The 14802-nt window shown below is 41.3% G+C and overlaps 1 protein-coding gene across 1 annotated transcript; it reads right to left on the reverse strand.

Moving 5' to 3' along the window:
- Positions 1–7821: 7821 nt before the first annotated feature.
- On the reverse strand, positions 7822–13622 carry LOC308336518 (uncharacterized protein; the record flags this gene model as incomplete). Its single annotated transcript, XM_080793884.1, has 9 exons — positions 7822–8065; positions 8880–9378; positions 9976–10107; positions 11365–11523; positions 11615–11664; positions 11773–11912; positions 12407–12556; positions 13134–13317; positions 13477–13622. 9 exons carry the CDS (start codon positions 13620–13622, stop codon positions 7822–7824), a joined length of 1704 nt encoding a protein of 567 aa, XP_080650010.1.
- Between the last annotated feature and the right edge of the window lie 1180 nt (positions 13623–14802).

A 14802-nucleotide genomic window follows, 5' to 3' on the forward strand; every position in this document is an offset into this window, starting at 1 on the left:
CATGCCAATCATCACTGTCGTCAGTGTCAGACTCAGAACCGTGTGGTGATATGAGCTGACTGCCACTTGTTGGTTGTGATGTTCCACAGTCCTCTACATAAGCCTGTGTTTTCATGTGTTGAGATGAGGTGTTGGCTACAGGCTCTTTCTCTATGTTTTCATCATCTTCACATTTTACTGATAGTAATGTAACTTTTGACCCACCGTCCTCTGGTCTTTGATGTAGCTCATCATGTTCCTCTTTCATCTGTGGAGGCTCTGGTTCCTCCTGGACCAGGTCGGGGGTCCACTGCTGCTGTTCGGGGGAATTGTCCTCTTTACACAAAGGTAGGTGCATGTAATCTGTCATGTTTTCATCAGAATCTTCACTTTTCACTGTTAGTAATGTCAACGTTAAAACATCAGCACACTCTGGTTTTTGGATTAGCTGTTCCTGTTCCTTTAATGTGTGGAGACTCTGGCTGCTCCGGGATCAGACTTGAGGTCATCTCCTCCTGTTCATCTTTAATGTGTGGAACCTCTGGCTGCTCTGAGACCAGAATGGAGGTAATCTCCTCCTGTTCATAGTTCATAATAATTACACTAAGTTGTTGTTTTTTCTAGGTTCATGTTACTTTTCCTAGAATACAAAATAGTGCCTTTTAGCAGATAAGTTGACCCTACCTTCATTCTTGAAGGCAGAACTTTATTGATGCATTGATAAAAAAAGATTAAGTTGTGTGCTGTGTTTTAACTTTGTTTGAAAAAGCACTATACAAAACAATAAAATTGATCATTACGATAACACTTTTCTCATTCTTGCGATGTAATGTCCGCTCAGTGTCTTAGTGAGTAACTGTTCAGTTATACAGGGAGACGACCACTTTTTACAATGTGCCACATGATATTCTGTTTAATCGGTTAGTTTATAATACTAAAGACTGACATTTTCCTTTAATATATAAGTAGGTGTATTGTTATCTTTGAGGCAATAGAGAAAACATGATTATATTTTGGAAAATACAGTTGTTTTGTCTTTCTTTATACAACTGTTTTGAATTATTTTGTACTTGATAATTTGGACTTGCAGGGACATGAAGGGGTATACCGTAAGTGGTTGGCCAGTTTCTGTCCCGCCCTCCCTGGATTGGACAAACACACACGCACACACACACACACACACACACACACACACACACACACACACACACACACGCACGCACGCACCCACACACACACGCACCCACACACACACACACACGCACCCCCACACACACACTGAGATATAGGTTGTGATTGGTGGACAGATGGTTCTATTGTTCCTCTCCTTGACCAATCCCAGGCAGTTCTAGTGGTTCCATCTCAGGCTCTCTAATATAAGAGCGTGTAGTTGTCAGTTCTCCACAACTCCTCCAGGATATCAATCATTTCAACCAGAACTGACTGCATTGAACTCCAGACTTCTGCTGAAGATGAAATCTCTCAATCCCACCAGGAACAGTTCAGCTGAACACCTGGAACCCAGAGACAATCAAGATATCTGTAAGTTATAGTTTATGTTTATTTGGTTTTATTTTATTGTTTCCTTTAGCTTTGTTGTAGGTTAGATTTATATCTTGCACAGATTGTTATATCTGTTTTTATTGTATTGTGTTTATCTTGGGGTTATTTTAAAGGTAGGTGGTTTTTAAATTAGTCTGGACTGGGACTTGGAAAGGCCAACGACAAAACTAAGGAATATGATTAGGCTAGATTGACTGAAGATTTAAAATGTTCATTCCTAGAAGTGTTCATTCCTAAATGATTTAATCGTTCAACTTCTCAACTATCTTCCTTTTGTCTTGTTTCCAATCCAGTGTTGGATATTCCGTCTATTTTCCCTGTCCTACCAGCAGTACATGAACAAAGAGGCTTGGCTAAACCCAAACATCGTAGCTGTGACCAGTGTGGAAAACACTTCCGTAGAAAGTCCAGTCTTAAGACACACCAGAAAAGGCACGCCGGAGAAAGACCATTCCACTGTGACCAGTGTGGGAGCAGGTTTATTACCAAATCTCACTTAAAGGATCACCAGAAAATTCACACACCATACCACTGTAAACAGTGTGGGGAAAGCTACAAAACAAAAGCAGACTTAGTTAGTCACCAGATAATGCACACCCTATTTTGTGAATAGAGAAACCCTATGCATGTGATCTGTGTGGGAAAACATGCACCTTCAAATCCCCACAAAATTCACACTGGAGAAAGACCATACCACTGTGTACAGTTTGGAAATGCCTTGTACTATGCACACAAAATGTATGCACACCAATCCATGATGCGGTAAATGTAGAATTTGTTGTACTGTATAAAGAAGGCCAGATAATGTGAAGAGATTCAATAGAAAGATTAACCTAAAAACCAATCAGCGCACTCACACCTTGATTGCAAGTATTGATGATGTAATTTCTGCATATTTTTGTTTTCTCTTCCCACGTTATACTTTTGTTTATACTTTTATACTTTTTTAAAACGTTATACTTTTTTATATTGGAGTTTTGCGTCAGTATGCAGACACACATTTATTTTGGATGAGTGTCGTAAAATCCATAATGCAAGTATCATAGATAATTTTCACAGTGAAACACAAAGCACTAGTCTAGCACTAACATACTTTGTAGTAAGTAGAACTAAATATTCTATTCCTCTATATTTTTAATTTGCTATAACCAGTGTTGACCACTGATGTCAACACTGAACAGTCGTCGTGTTGTTCAATTGATTAGATTTTTGTCCAAAATCAATAGCTGAATGAGTTGACTTGAAATGTTCTGCTGAACTTAATAAACATTGGACGATTAGGATATATTCCTGTCTGTTGTTATTTAATTGGGCCTACTTAGTCAAACTTACTTACACTTATTTCTTTGTAATAGTATTTGGCTGCCAGCATTAAAATGCAATGTGAATATACCCCTACACACTGTGACTACTTAACAGCCTGCATGACAATGACATGATGGAGAAGGAAAAACCAAAGAAACCTGTGCATTGTTGCATGCTAAATGCAACAGTTTCATTGCAACAATACTTTCTGATCTGCATAATAAACAACACTCAGTAACGAGACATTATAGTAGATTATTCTTCCATAGTATTATTTGCATTGGAATGCAGCCATTGCTATGCAGTGTGAGTTTCTGATTGCATGTGATCACTGCTCAGGCTCAGGTCTTAACCATTGTTCTTAGTGAATGTGCGAAGCACCACAATTTACATTTATTAAAATGTCATCATGACGTAGAATAGACATTTAGACGTAATATTATAAAAAAGATGGACATAGGAGGGACTAGCGCCCCTCAAAACAAAACAATAACTAACAATAAATGCATAATGTACATGAGTAGATCCCTATAGTCTTTCAATCCTACATTTGATCTCATTAACAACACAGCTGTGAAACCTGTACAAAAATAGAACAAATGTTTGTCCAAACACACACAAAATAACACACAATAATGACTTTCACAAATCAAGCAAGTTGCCAGCACTTTATTGCACCATTATTGCAAACATGACATGTACTTCAGTCCTGCATAATGCCTCACTGATGCTAAAATATAAAGAAGGTTCTACACACACATTTAATGAGATTCAACAGAGGTATCAATTGTTTATTTAGCCATGCTGATATCGTCAGATAATGTGATTTGTCATTGTCATCCTGGATTACAATAAATGATCATACTGACACATGATATCTGTGTGATATCAAATCAGATTATTAAAAAAGTATGTGTTACTCTCAAATGAGAATCTTCTCCTTTGTAAATATCCTCATATCTCCAAATAGTTCATTTGGAAACTGGTTCCCTTCCTGCATGAGTCCTCATGTGTCTTTTCAGATTAACCATTTGACTACAGTCTTTGCCACAAACTGGACATGTAAATGTTTTTTCCCCAGTATGAGTCATCATGTGTCTTTTCAGATAACCCATGTCACTCCAGCCTTTGCCACAAATTGTACAAGCAAAAGGTCTTTCTTCTGTATGTGTCCCCATGTGTCTTTTCAGATTACCCATGCTACTCCACCCTTTGCCACAAACTGTACAAATAAAGGGCTTTTCCCCTGTATGAGTCCTCATATGTTGTTTTAGCTGACCACTATGAACACAGCCTTTGTCACAAACTGTACAAGTAAAGGGTTTTTCCCCTGTATGAGTCAACATGTGTGATTTTAGATCACGGTTTCGACTACAGCCTTTGCCACACAATCTACATATGTAGAGCCTTTCCCCTGTATGAGATGTCATGTGTGATTTTAGATCACTCTTTCGACTAAACCCCTTTTCACAAACTGTACAAGTAAAGGGCCTTTCCCCTGTATGAATCATTGTGTGCGTCTTCAGATGTATCCTTTGATTAAACTTTTTGCCACAATCTGTGCAACTGAAACTTTTCTTCCGTGTTACTTTTCATGGAGTGTTTTGGTGATTTGAGGTCATGTGACAGTTTGTTGCTCTTTTCTCCCATATTTTGTGTCTTGTGTGATTCCAGATTGTTTAAACGATCCCTGGTCCCATGCCAATCATCACTGTCGTCAGTGTCAGACTCAGAACCGTGTGGTGATATGAGCTGACTGCCACTTGTTGGTTGTGATGTTCCACAGTCCTCTACATAAGCCTGTGTTTTCATGTGTTGAGATGAGGTGTTGGCTACAGGCTCTTTTTTCATCATCTTCACATTTTACTGATAGTAATGTAACTTTTGACCCACCGTCCTCTGGTCTTTGATGTGAGCTCCATGTTCCTCTTTCATCTGTGAAGGCTCTGGTTCCTCCTGGACCAGGTCGGGGGTCCACTGCTGCTGTTCGGGGGAATTGTCCTCTTTACACAAAGGTAGGTGCATGTAATCTGTCATGTTTTCATTAGAATCTTCACTTTTCACTGTTAGTGTTGAGAATTTCCCCAGACAATCTAAATGGCAGCCTCTGGTAGACACAACCCTTCACAACTCCCCTTCCACACCACCACTGCACCAACCACCCACAGGTGTCTGCCATCAGCACTCTGGGCTGATTGCCACTGTCAGCTCAGGTGTGCTCCCCTACAAACACTCACACTCACACAACTCACACAGCTCTCCACTCCAGACCCATGCGTCCATGACCAAACGTAAGCTCTTGTCCACAGTATTATTTTGTTACTATACTATGCTCTGAATCATGAGTTGATATAATATATCAATGCTTTAATTATGCTATTTATTATGCTTTAATGTTTGAGCTAATTGATTACATTTGTTTTGAGCTAATCGATTGCAAATGGTCTATTGTCTGATCCACACTTTTTCTGTCTTTTCCATGTTTCAAGAACCATGGCTTCTGGAACTATGGAGTAATAAAATGCCACAAAGTCAATGTCATGTCAATGTCTTTTATTTGAACCTTTTGGGTGGTCAGCAAATGTCATGAACAACGAACTCTTAAATAGTTAGTAATGTCAACGTTAAAACATCAGCACACTTTTGGATGAGCTGTTCCTGTTCTTCTTTAATGTGTGGAGACTCTGGTTGCTCCGGGATCAGACTTGAGGTCATCTCATCCTGTTCCTCTTTAATGTGTGGGGCCTCTGGCTGCTCTGGGACCAGAATGGCTTGAAACAAATGAGAAATTCGAATCAACAGCTTATGCGATGGTCATTTTGCCACAAGAAAGGAGCTGATAATGTCTTGGCAGATGCTCTTTCTCGTGAGTGACTCAATTTCTTCTTTTGGGGGAGGAAGTTCTGTTTTGTTGTGTGTGTGTGTGTGTGGGGGGGGGGTGTTACGGACCACGGTCCTTTTGATTAGTTGTTATTTGTTTAACTATAATTAATATTTATGGTGGCTATTTAATTAGGATAATAATTATAAGTTGGTATTTGTTATTGTGTTTTATGGCATGTAACAAGTTGTATTTCTTCTGCTACAGTACTCAAGTGAATTGACAGACATGGCTCTGAGTGACAGGTCCCTGATTGGACCTGCCCCTCTGTTCCTTATTGGTTCTCCCCGACAACACCAGTTTCCCGTGCAGAGAGAGCTTCCGTTGGTTGGCTGTTTGTTCGTTTGTGTATTTATCGATTTGTTGAATTAAATTTCATCAAAATGTTCTCATTGTTGTGGTTTTTATTCACTCCATTAATTAAAGGACCACTTCACCACTTTTCAACCTATCTTCATATAATAGGTCGCCACTAATAATCATGATAAACTGGCCCCATTTTTTTCTACTCAGTTCAGTTCAGTTCCTCCTATGTGTCATAGGAGGGCTGTGGCCAGTTCAGAAACCAGTCTGTGTGTCATAGGAGGGCTGTGGGCAATTCAGAAACCAGTCTGTCTCATAGGAGGGCTGTGGGCAGTTCAGAAACCAGTCTGTGTCTCATAGGAGGGCTGTGGGCAGTTCGGAAACCAGTCTGTCTCATAGGAGGGCTGTGGGTAGTTCAGAAACCAGTCTGTGTGTAATAGGAGGGCTGTGGGCAGTTCAGAAACCAGTCTGTGTGTCATTGGAGGGCTGTGGGCAGTTCAGAAACCAGTCTGTGTCTCATAGGAGGGCTGTGGGCAGTTCAGAAACCAGTCTGTGCCTCATAGAAGGGCTGTGGGCAGTTCAGAAACCCGTCCACCAGTGACATCATCAATGGGGAATCCAAGCTAATAGAAACTGCAGGCATTCTAGTCCTGAGAAGTTGCAATGCGAAAATGGAAGCCATCATTCTCATGATGATAAAAATCTAAACATTTAAAAACAATCTGCCTAACGACCCCCGGAAATGCTTTGGCCATATGTCTCGCAACCCCCTATTTATTGACACACACACACACACACACACACACACACACACACACACACACACACACACACACACACAAAAACACACACACACACACACACACACACACACACACACACACACACACACACACACACACTAAGGCTGTACCCTAGCCCTTATTGTTGGACTCGAATTTCGGCAGGAATTTTCGAGTGAACATTCGGACCATCTGTTTCTAATTAATTCGATCAGAGTGTCTGAGTTTCTGTGTGTGTGTGTGTGTGTGTGTGTGTGTGTGTGTGTGTGTGTGTGTGTGTGTGTTGCTGATTGGCTGCAGGCCCATCACCAAATTAATGTGCATAGGGGATTCTGGAGAGGGACAGCACAACAAGGAAATTGACATAACTTCTGACAGGAATGCACCAGAAACTCACAATCTCGGCGAGATATATTTTCGAGTTAATACAAAAGGAAAAAATATATAAATATATATATATAATTAAAATAAAAAAACGAATGTTTCAAACCCATTAATTAAGATTTGAGTGCCAACCCTAACGAGCGAACATCGAACCATGAAAAGATTCCGTTGTTAAAAAAAAATACAGTTTGTCCACTTTCTGGCGTGACTTGAATGATTCTGTTTTGGAACTACTCTGTTATGGAACTACTCTGTTTTGGAACTACTCTGTTATGGAACTACTCTGTTATGGACCCTCTGTTATGGACCCACTGTTATGGACCCTCTGTTATGGACCCTCTGTTATGGACCCTCTGTTATGGACCCACTGTTATGGACCCTCTGTTATGGAACTACTCTGTTATGGACCATCTGTTATGGACCCTCTGTTATGGACCCTATGTTATGGACCCTCTGTTCTGCACCCTCTGTTATGGACCCACTGTTATGGACCCTCTGTTATGGACCCACTGTTATGGACCCTCTGTTATGGACCCTCTGTTATGGACCCTCTGTTATGGACCCTCTGTTATGGACCCACTGTTATGGACCCTCTGTTATGGACCCTCTGTTATGGACCCTTTGTTATGGACCCTCTGTTATGTTAAGAAGCTCCACTTCCACGGACGACTTGCGCGACGGCCAGATTCCCGGAAACGCTCTCCTCCACGTCAGTCGTCCGCGTAGGTGGAGTTTAATTCCCATCCACCAGCTGTCTAAAAACCAGCTGCGCACATGCCGCCCAGCTTCTTCTGTCCGCGGCGCAAAACCATTTTGCGCGTGTGGAAAGGGCTTTCCTCTGTCCGCGGCTGTGCGCGAAGGATTGCCCCTGGCCACACACACGCGCGCACTAGTGACAATAAAACTCAATGTGATTCCGGATCTGTTAACCGTTTCCGGATCTGCTCTAGACCGGATCTGCTGAGCTGAAAAAGGGGTCGATTTGATCTCCATTCTCCAAGTGTGGTGAAACAGCGACACCTGCTGCTGGTTTGATTGAATTACTTTTGAACATGTGAGAAAATGTGAGTCTCTTTTTATTCTGTATATCTAGAGGAAAAATATGCTGCTATTTGTTTAGAAAGGATACTTTATACCCAACATGTAGCAAACAAGGCAATGCTCCAACTGTATGCGTTGTTTACACAATGCTGTACCTCCAACTGTATATACTTTATGTTTACACAATGCTGTACCTCCTCAAACTGTATATACGTTATGTTTACACAATGCTGTACCTCCAACTGTATATACTTTATGTTTACACAATGCTGTACCTCCAACTGTATATACTTTATTTTTACACAATGCTGTACCTCCAACTGTATATACTTTATGTTTACACAATGCTGTACCTCCAACTGTATATACTTTATGTTTACACAATGCTGTACCTCCAACTGTATATACTTTATGTTTACACAATGCTGTACCTCCTCCAACTGATGAAACTAATTAAAAAGGAAAAAAAGCTTTTTCACTGAAGCTAAACTAAACCTGCTTTAAAAACAAAGGAAATTAAACATTTTCCTAGACATCTCCAAGTACAGAGCCCTGGAGAACCCCGCTCAGCTGTTAGTATAGAGGTTCACCAGATCTCACAGACCTCTGCTGTACTTCTATAAACAGATAACCCTGCATACAGAGGTCGTGTGAAGGTCGTCCTCTCTGTGTGAAGGAGACTCATTGTGTTTCCGCACACATCATAGAAACACAGAACACCTGCTGGGGGATCTACATACACCCCAACCCTGTGGCTCCACCTTGTGGAGAGAACCGGTCCTGACACTTCAGTCTGAATGCGGTTGTGATGGAACATGTAGCGTTTCTTACTATCAGTGTAATGTAACATCCATGACTGAGGATTGTCTCCAAAGCCTGATAGACCCCTATCCGTTCTGCTGACGTCATCCTGACAGACTGCTATACCAATCTCCATACTGCTATCATCTCTATCCCATTCAACTTCAAAGTAACCCGGGTCAGATATACATTCTTTACTCAACACATTAGAGCGACAGGTGAACCTCTTCGGGTGAGCTGCATAATCTGCGTCTACATATGCCTCAGTCACCGTCCTGTTGTTCAAGAGGAGGAGTTTATTGTTTGCTGTGTTTGGATCCAACGACAGAGGAGAGGAATCTGTTGGAGGAAACACAGGAAAACACACGTGATGAAAACACATGTGGAGGGGGAGGACTTATGTCACTAGAGCAGGAAAAAAACATGTACACGTTATGCGGAAATCCGCCGCAAGGAGACAACATACCCCACCGAGCCTGCACTTGATGTACACTCGCTCTATGAGCTCTCGGAGAGCCCACTCGGCTCCTCCACTCGACCATATGTCCATATGATGACCATCTATTGTTAGGTATGACCATAATTATGATGACCATCTATTGTTAGGTATGTCCATATGATGACCATCTATTGTTAGGTATGACCATAATTATGATGACCATCTATTGTTAGGTATGTCCATATGATGACCATCTATTGTTAGGTATGACCATAATTATGATGACCATCTATTGTTAGGTATGTCCATATGATGACCATCTATTGTTAGGTATGACCATATGATGATCACGGACATGATCTAAAAGTGTGAAAAATATTTTTTTCACTTTCATTTCATTACGTCTTTAAGGCTGAGCTAGCATTTTACTATACACATTGTATACTGATATCCAAACAGTTCCACTGTGTAGAAGCTGTGTGTCAACATGGACTCACGTTTTAAAAAGGCCTCTCTGTTGGTGAGCCCTGGAGCAGGAGGTGGAGGAGGAGGAGGTCTCAGGAGGTCACAGGCAGCAGAGATTCCCTCCTCGTGTCTTGAAAAAACACCACGTGTCACTTCAACACATTCTGAAATTAAAATACACAAAATGTCTTAATTTTTTTTAAATATATTATTGGGAGCTTTTTGCCTTTATTGATCGAACCCGCGACACGCTCATTACCAGCCTAGGGTGCCTGGACCACTCGGCCGGCCCAGGCCAAGTCCTCACATATTCAAGAGTCCAGCGAGGCGACTCATGAGTCATGACTCTCTGTGACAAACGGCAGATGATATTTGAAACTATGACATATCCTGTCGACCAATCATAAGAGGGATCGGGGGCTAATTGAAGTTTGACGCTAAGACACGGTCACGCCATTTTACGAAAACTCAGGCTTTTGATAACTTTTCATCGTTAAGAACTTTTGTGTACGCTAAGCGAGTTTTATTTACAACTGAACATCCTGCTAGGAGGAATTTGTGTGACCCGTGAAAATGGCATAAATTGCACTAAAATGATAGCCTGTTGAAACCACTCCCCCTGCTGGACAACATTTGCATTCTGCCAGAAGGGAGAGTCTCTCGGGCAGAGACGATGTACTCCAGACCAATTCTGTCCAGTGGCTGTATGCGGCTGCTAGAGTAGCGATATGCGTATCAGCGGCTGTATGCGGCCGCTAGAGGAGCGATATGCGTCTCAGCGGCTGTATGCGGCCGCTAGAGGAGCGATATGCGTCTCAGCGGCTGTATGCGGCCGCTAGAGGAGCGATATGCGTCTCAGCGACTGTATGCGGCCGCTAGAGGAGCAATATTCGTCACAGCGGTTGTAGGCGGCCGCTAGAGGAGCGATATGCGGCCGCTAGAGGAGCGATATGCGGCCGCTAGAGGAGCGATATGTGTCTCAGCGGCTCAAGACTTATGACATATTGAAGCTGTGCCACATCACAAATTTAAACACAACCTAACAGGACTACAACTCGAAATTATTATGGAGATATCAGATTTTATAATACTGCCCCCATCAGGTTAAAAAAATACAATATATCAAAATGTCTGACTTCCTGTCTGGTTTCGGTCATGACGCCAAGATACTTTTTTGTACATGTAGACATAATACAGGTTGTAGCAACTGCCACACAAGTTAAACATGATTTATTTTAATATCAACATTTAAAGTACATGTGTTATTTAATATTTCTAATTAACGCCACCTGTCAAGGGTAAGGTCCTATATATTCTGTGCTGTCTATTGTGTGATTTTGTTATTATTTGGGGGGTTTTAAACACTATGTTTATGATTTGATATAAGCTTCTCACTGGTGCAGTGACAAAGGTAGATTTACCTCCAAACGAAGGTCTCTTGTTGTGCTCAGAGTCCCAGCATCTCTGCATGAGCTCCACCAGCTCTTCTAATCCAGCTGCATTCTGGACATCGATTTTACGAAGATCTGGTCTCGCTCCCTTTGTGCCAATGTGGTACTCCAACAAGGTCCGACCCAACTCTACATAAAATACAGGAACATTTACATTGTGTGTGTGTGTGTGTGTGTGTGTGTGTGTGTGTGTGTGTGTGTGTGGGTGCGGATAGTTTACCTGGATAGGGTCTTTCTCCAGTGAGAATGGTCCAGAGAAGTATGCCGTAGCTAATATAAAGACGGGAAACATCCAAGCATTAGAAAGAGGTTTTCACACTAAAAAAACGTGTGTCACTTCATTGTATTTCTGACTGATGTAGTAGCAACATAATTCACCTGTAAACATCGTAGGAGCGAACACGGTGGTATGTCGGTTCAAAAGCCTCAGGGGGGGTGTAGGAGGCAGTGCCTCCTTTGTTTGTATGGTTGGTCGACCTGACACTGTTGGTCACCGTAGACAGGCCAAAATCTGCTATCTGTTGACAGAAAGAGGAGGCATTTATGATTTTGTTTAAGCAGGACATGCAGTGACGAGAACTGTTCATTTCAAGAGCAAATTTGGATTTAGTTTTAGCCAGTCCTTGCAATACAGTTTCATTTAGTTTTTTTCAGATTTTAGTCAGGTGAAATGTTTGTTTTAGTCTATTTTTAGTCAACTAAATCTAAAGTTTACCTAGCCGACTAAAATGTATTTAAGCGGGCCTTGATGTTGTCGTATTGGAACACATTGTGAGCTTGCAGATCTGCTATATTTCAGAGTGCAAAACCCGAGTGCAACCGAGCATAAAATAACTTTAGTATTTTAGTTCTACTGGATCTCTTCTCCACTAGTCCCGCCCTAACATTTAGTTCTACTGTATCTCTTCTCCACTAGTCCCTCCCTGACATTTAGTTCTACTGGATCTCTTCTCCACTAGTCCCTCCCTGACATTTAGTTCTACTGTATGTATAATTATTGTATATTGTGTACCTTGGCATTGAAGTCGGCATCCAGCAGGATATTGGCTGGTTTCAGGTCCATGTGCACAAGGTTCTTCTTACAGTGGAGGAAGTCCATGGCTAGCGCCACCTGCTGGGCTAGACGGAACGCCAGGGGCCAGGGTGGAGGTTTAGACTGGGTCTGTAGAAAGGTTAAGAATAGTTTTGGATTTAGTGTTAGCTTTAGTTCTTCCCAGCAGCAGGATTCATAAAGGTCAGAGTAAGTAGGCCTGTCGTGTACTAGGGCAGTGGTTCCCAAACTTTTCTGGTCATGCACCCCCTGTTACCTCCTGACCTAGCTGACGCACCCCCACATGGAAATAAAAATTGCATAAGCTATATAGAGACATATATTTCCTATATGCACATAATATGAACCTGAATATGGCATATACTGTATATGCAGCATAGGCCTACTTGCCACAATATTGGCATAATATGTTAATATATTTTAAATAGAACCATAGTACCACCATTAGCCTTTTCATGTCACGCACCCCCTAGAAGGTTCTTGCGCACCACAGTTTGGGAACCACCAATGTGTACTAAAAACGAAATAAAAGCACAGATAAATATAATTTCAAACAATTTGTAAACACACAACACACTTTCAGTTAGTTAACGTCTTTGTTCTTTTATTCTAGTTTTGATTTAGTTCAGTTGACGAAGAAGAGTTTTAGTTGTGGTTATTTAGTTAGTTTCAGTTGAATTATAACGACCTTGGTGAGCAGAAAGGACTCCAGGCAGCCTCCCTCCATCAGCTCCATCACTATACCCTGCACCTCTTTCTTGCCCATCATGGGGGGCCGGCCGCGGTACATCCCATAGACCCTGGGAACAAACTGCTCTGCATCTTCCATGTGACCTACCTCGCGACACAGGGCACCATACAACGTACCAGAGCTGCAGTACGGGGTCAGTTTAGTAGTTAGAACCCAAAATGTTATAATAATATATAATGTTATAATTATGTAAAACTGACTAAGATCATGAAAAAAAAATAGTGTGAATGAAGATAATTAATCAATTATAGATACATTATGTAGCTCATTGTCATCATACCTGTCATCACAATTAAGCAGCTTAATGGCCACTTTGCCCAGGAGCTCGTGTGTGGCCTTAAAGACCCACCCAAAGCCCCCTGAGCCCAGTAGTTCCCAGTTCTCCAGACTTTCGTCTCCAATTGGCCCTCTGCCACTCTCTGCCATCTCTCACCGAATTCTAGAGGGAGACAAAGTACAGGAAAATGTATGTGTCCAAGAAGTGTCCAAACTATATCATTCTATCATTCAAATACAGTATATTTATAGTACTTTATAGCAGACTAAGTTTCTTTTGACACATTTAAAGTTATGAGAGCCATGAATATTCATGCATAGCATAACCTCCATATTGTCTCCACATGCTCCAGCCCTGCAGCTGGCCAGATGCAGCCAGCGCAAATTATTGAATACTTTTTTTGTTGTGTTTTGGGTGAATGTATTAATTTATGTTAGGTAGCCATTTAATAATAATAATAATAATAATAATAATAATAATAATAATAATAATAATAATAATAATAATAATAATGTAACAATAGGTATTGATTGATTGATTGTTTATTTATTTTCGTGTCATGCACATCTTGTGCCCAACCCTCATGGGTTTATAAGACACACTTTCACATTTGCAATTTACAGCATGTTTTACAATACATAATTTATGCATTTTACAGCATGTTTACATTACACAATTCATTATATTACACCTCAGATGTATACAGAGTACTCTGTCTTCTTTTTCAAGCTTGACAAATAAAATTTGCTACAACGAAAGTCCCTTTGGCAAAACATATCTCTATTTTTACATAGTCATTTAAATCTATATTAATTTATTAAAGATAATATCTGGCTATTGGATATAATTCACCTTCAGACTGCACACTGCTGTGATAAGTCCTGTGGGTGAGTGATGCCTGCATGAGAGATAGGCTACCATGTCGTCAAGGCAGTCATAATCAACGTTTATGGAGTGATTTGATCATTGATGAACGAATCATAAACATATGGATGAAGGCTTGCATATGTGCTGGTATGTGTTGGCGACGCACGCCGCGGTCCCGACCTCCCGACCCCCGAAAATCATCTCGCTTTTATCTGAACTGTCAAAGCACTAATTTAAATGGTGAATGATTAAGCCCCTTTCTTACGCCTATAGCCTGCTACAATTGCAAATAGGCAAGCTGTATGCTTGTCATGGTCACTTGGAAATAAAGGCGTGCAGTCCATGTATGCCTTTTTTTGAGTGGTGCAACCACTCCTACAACCAGCATTGTCCGTGTTGGTCATGCACCTATGTGTTGGTCACCTATGTGACGTTAATGAGCACCATATGTACCAGTAGGGG

This window comes from Protomyctophum bolini, assembly GCF_963924005.1.
Source record: "Protomyctophum bolini genome assembly, chromosome: 21".
NCBI lineage: Eukaryota > Metazoa > Chordata > Actinopteri > Myctophiformes > Myctophidae > Protomyctophum > Protomyctophum bolini.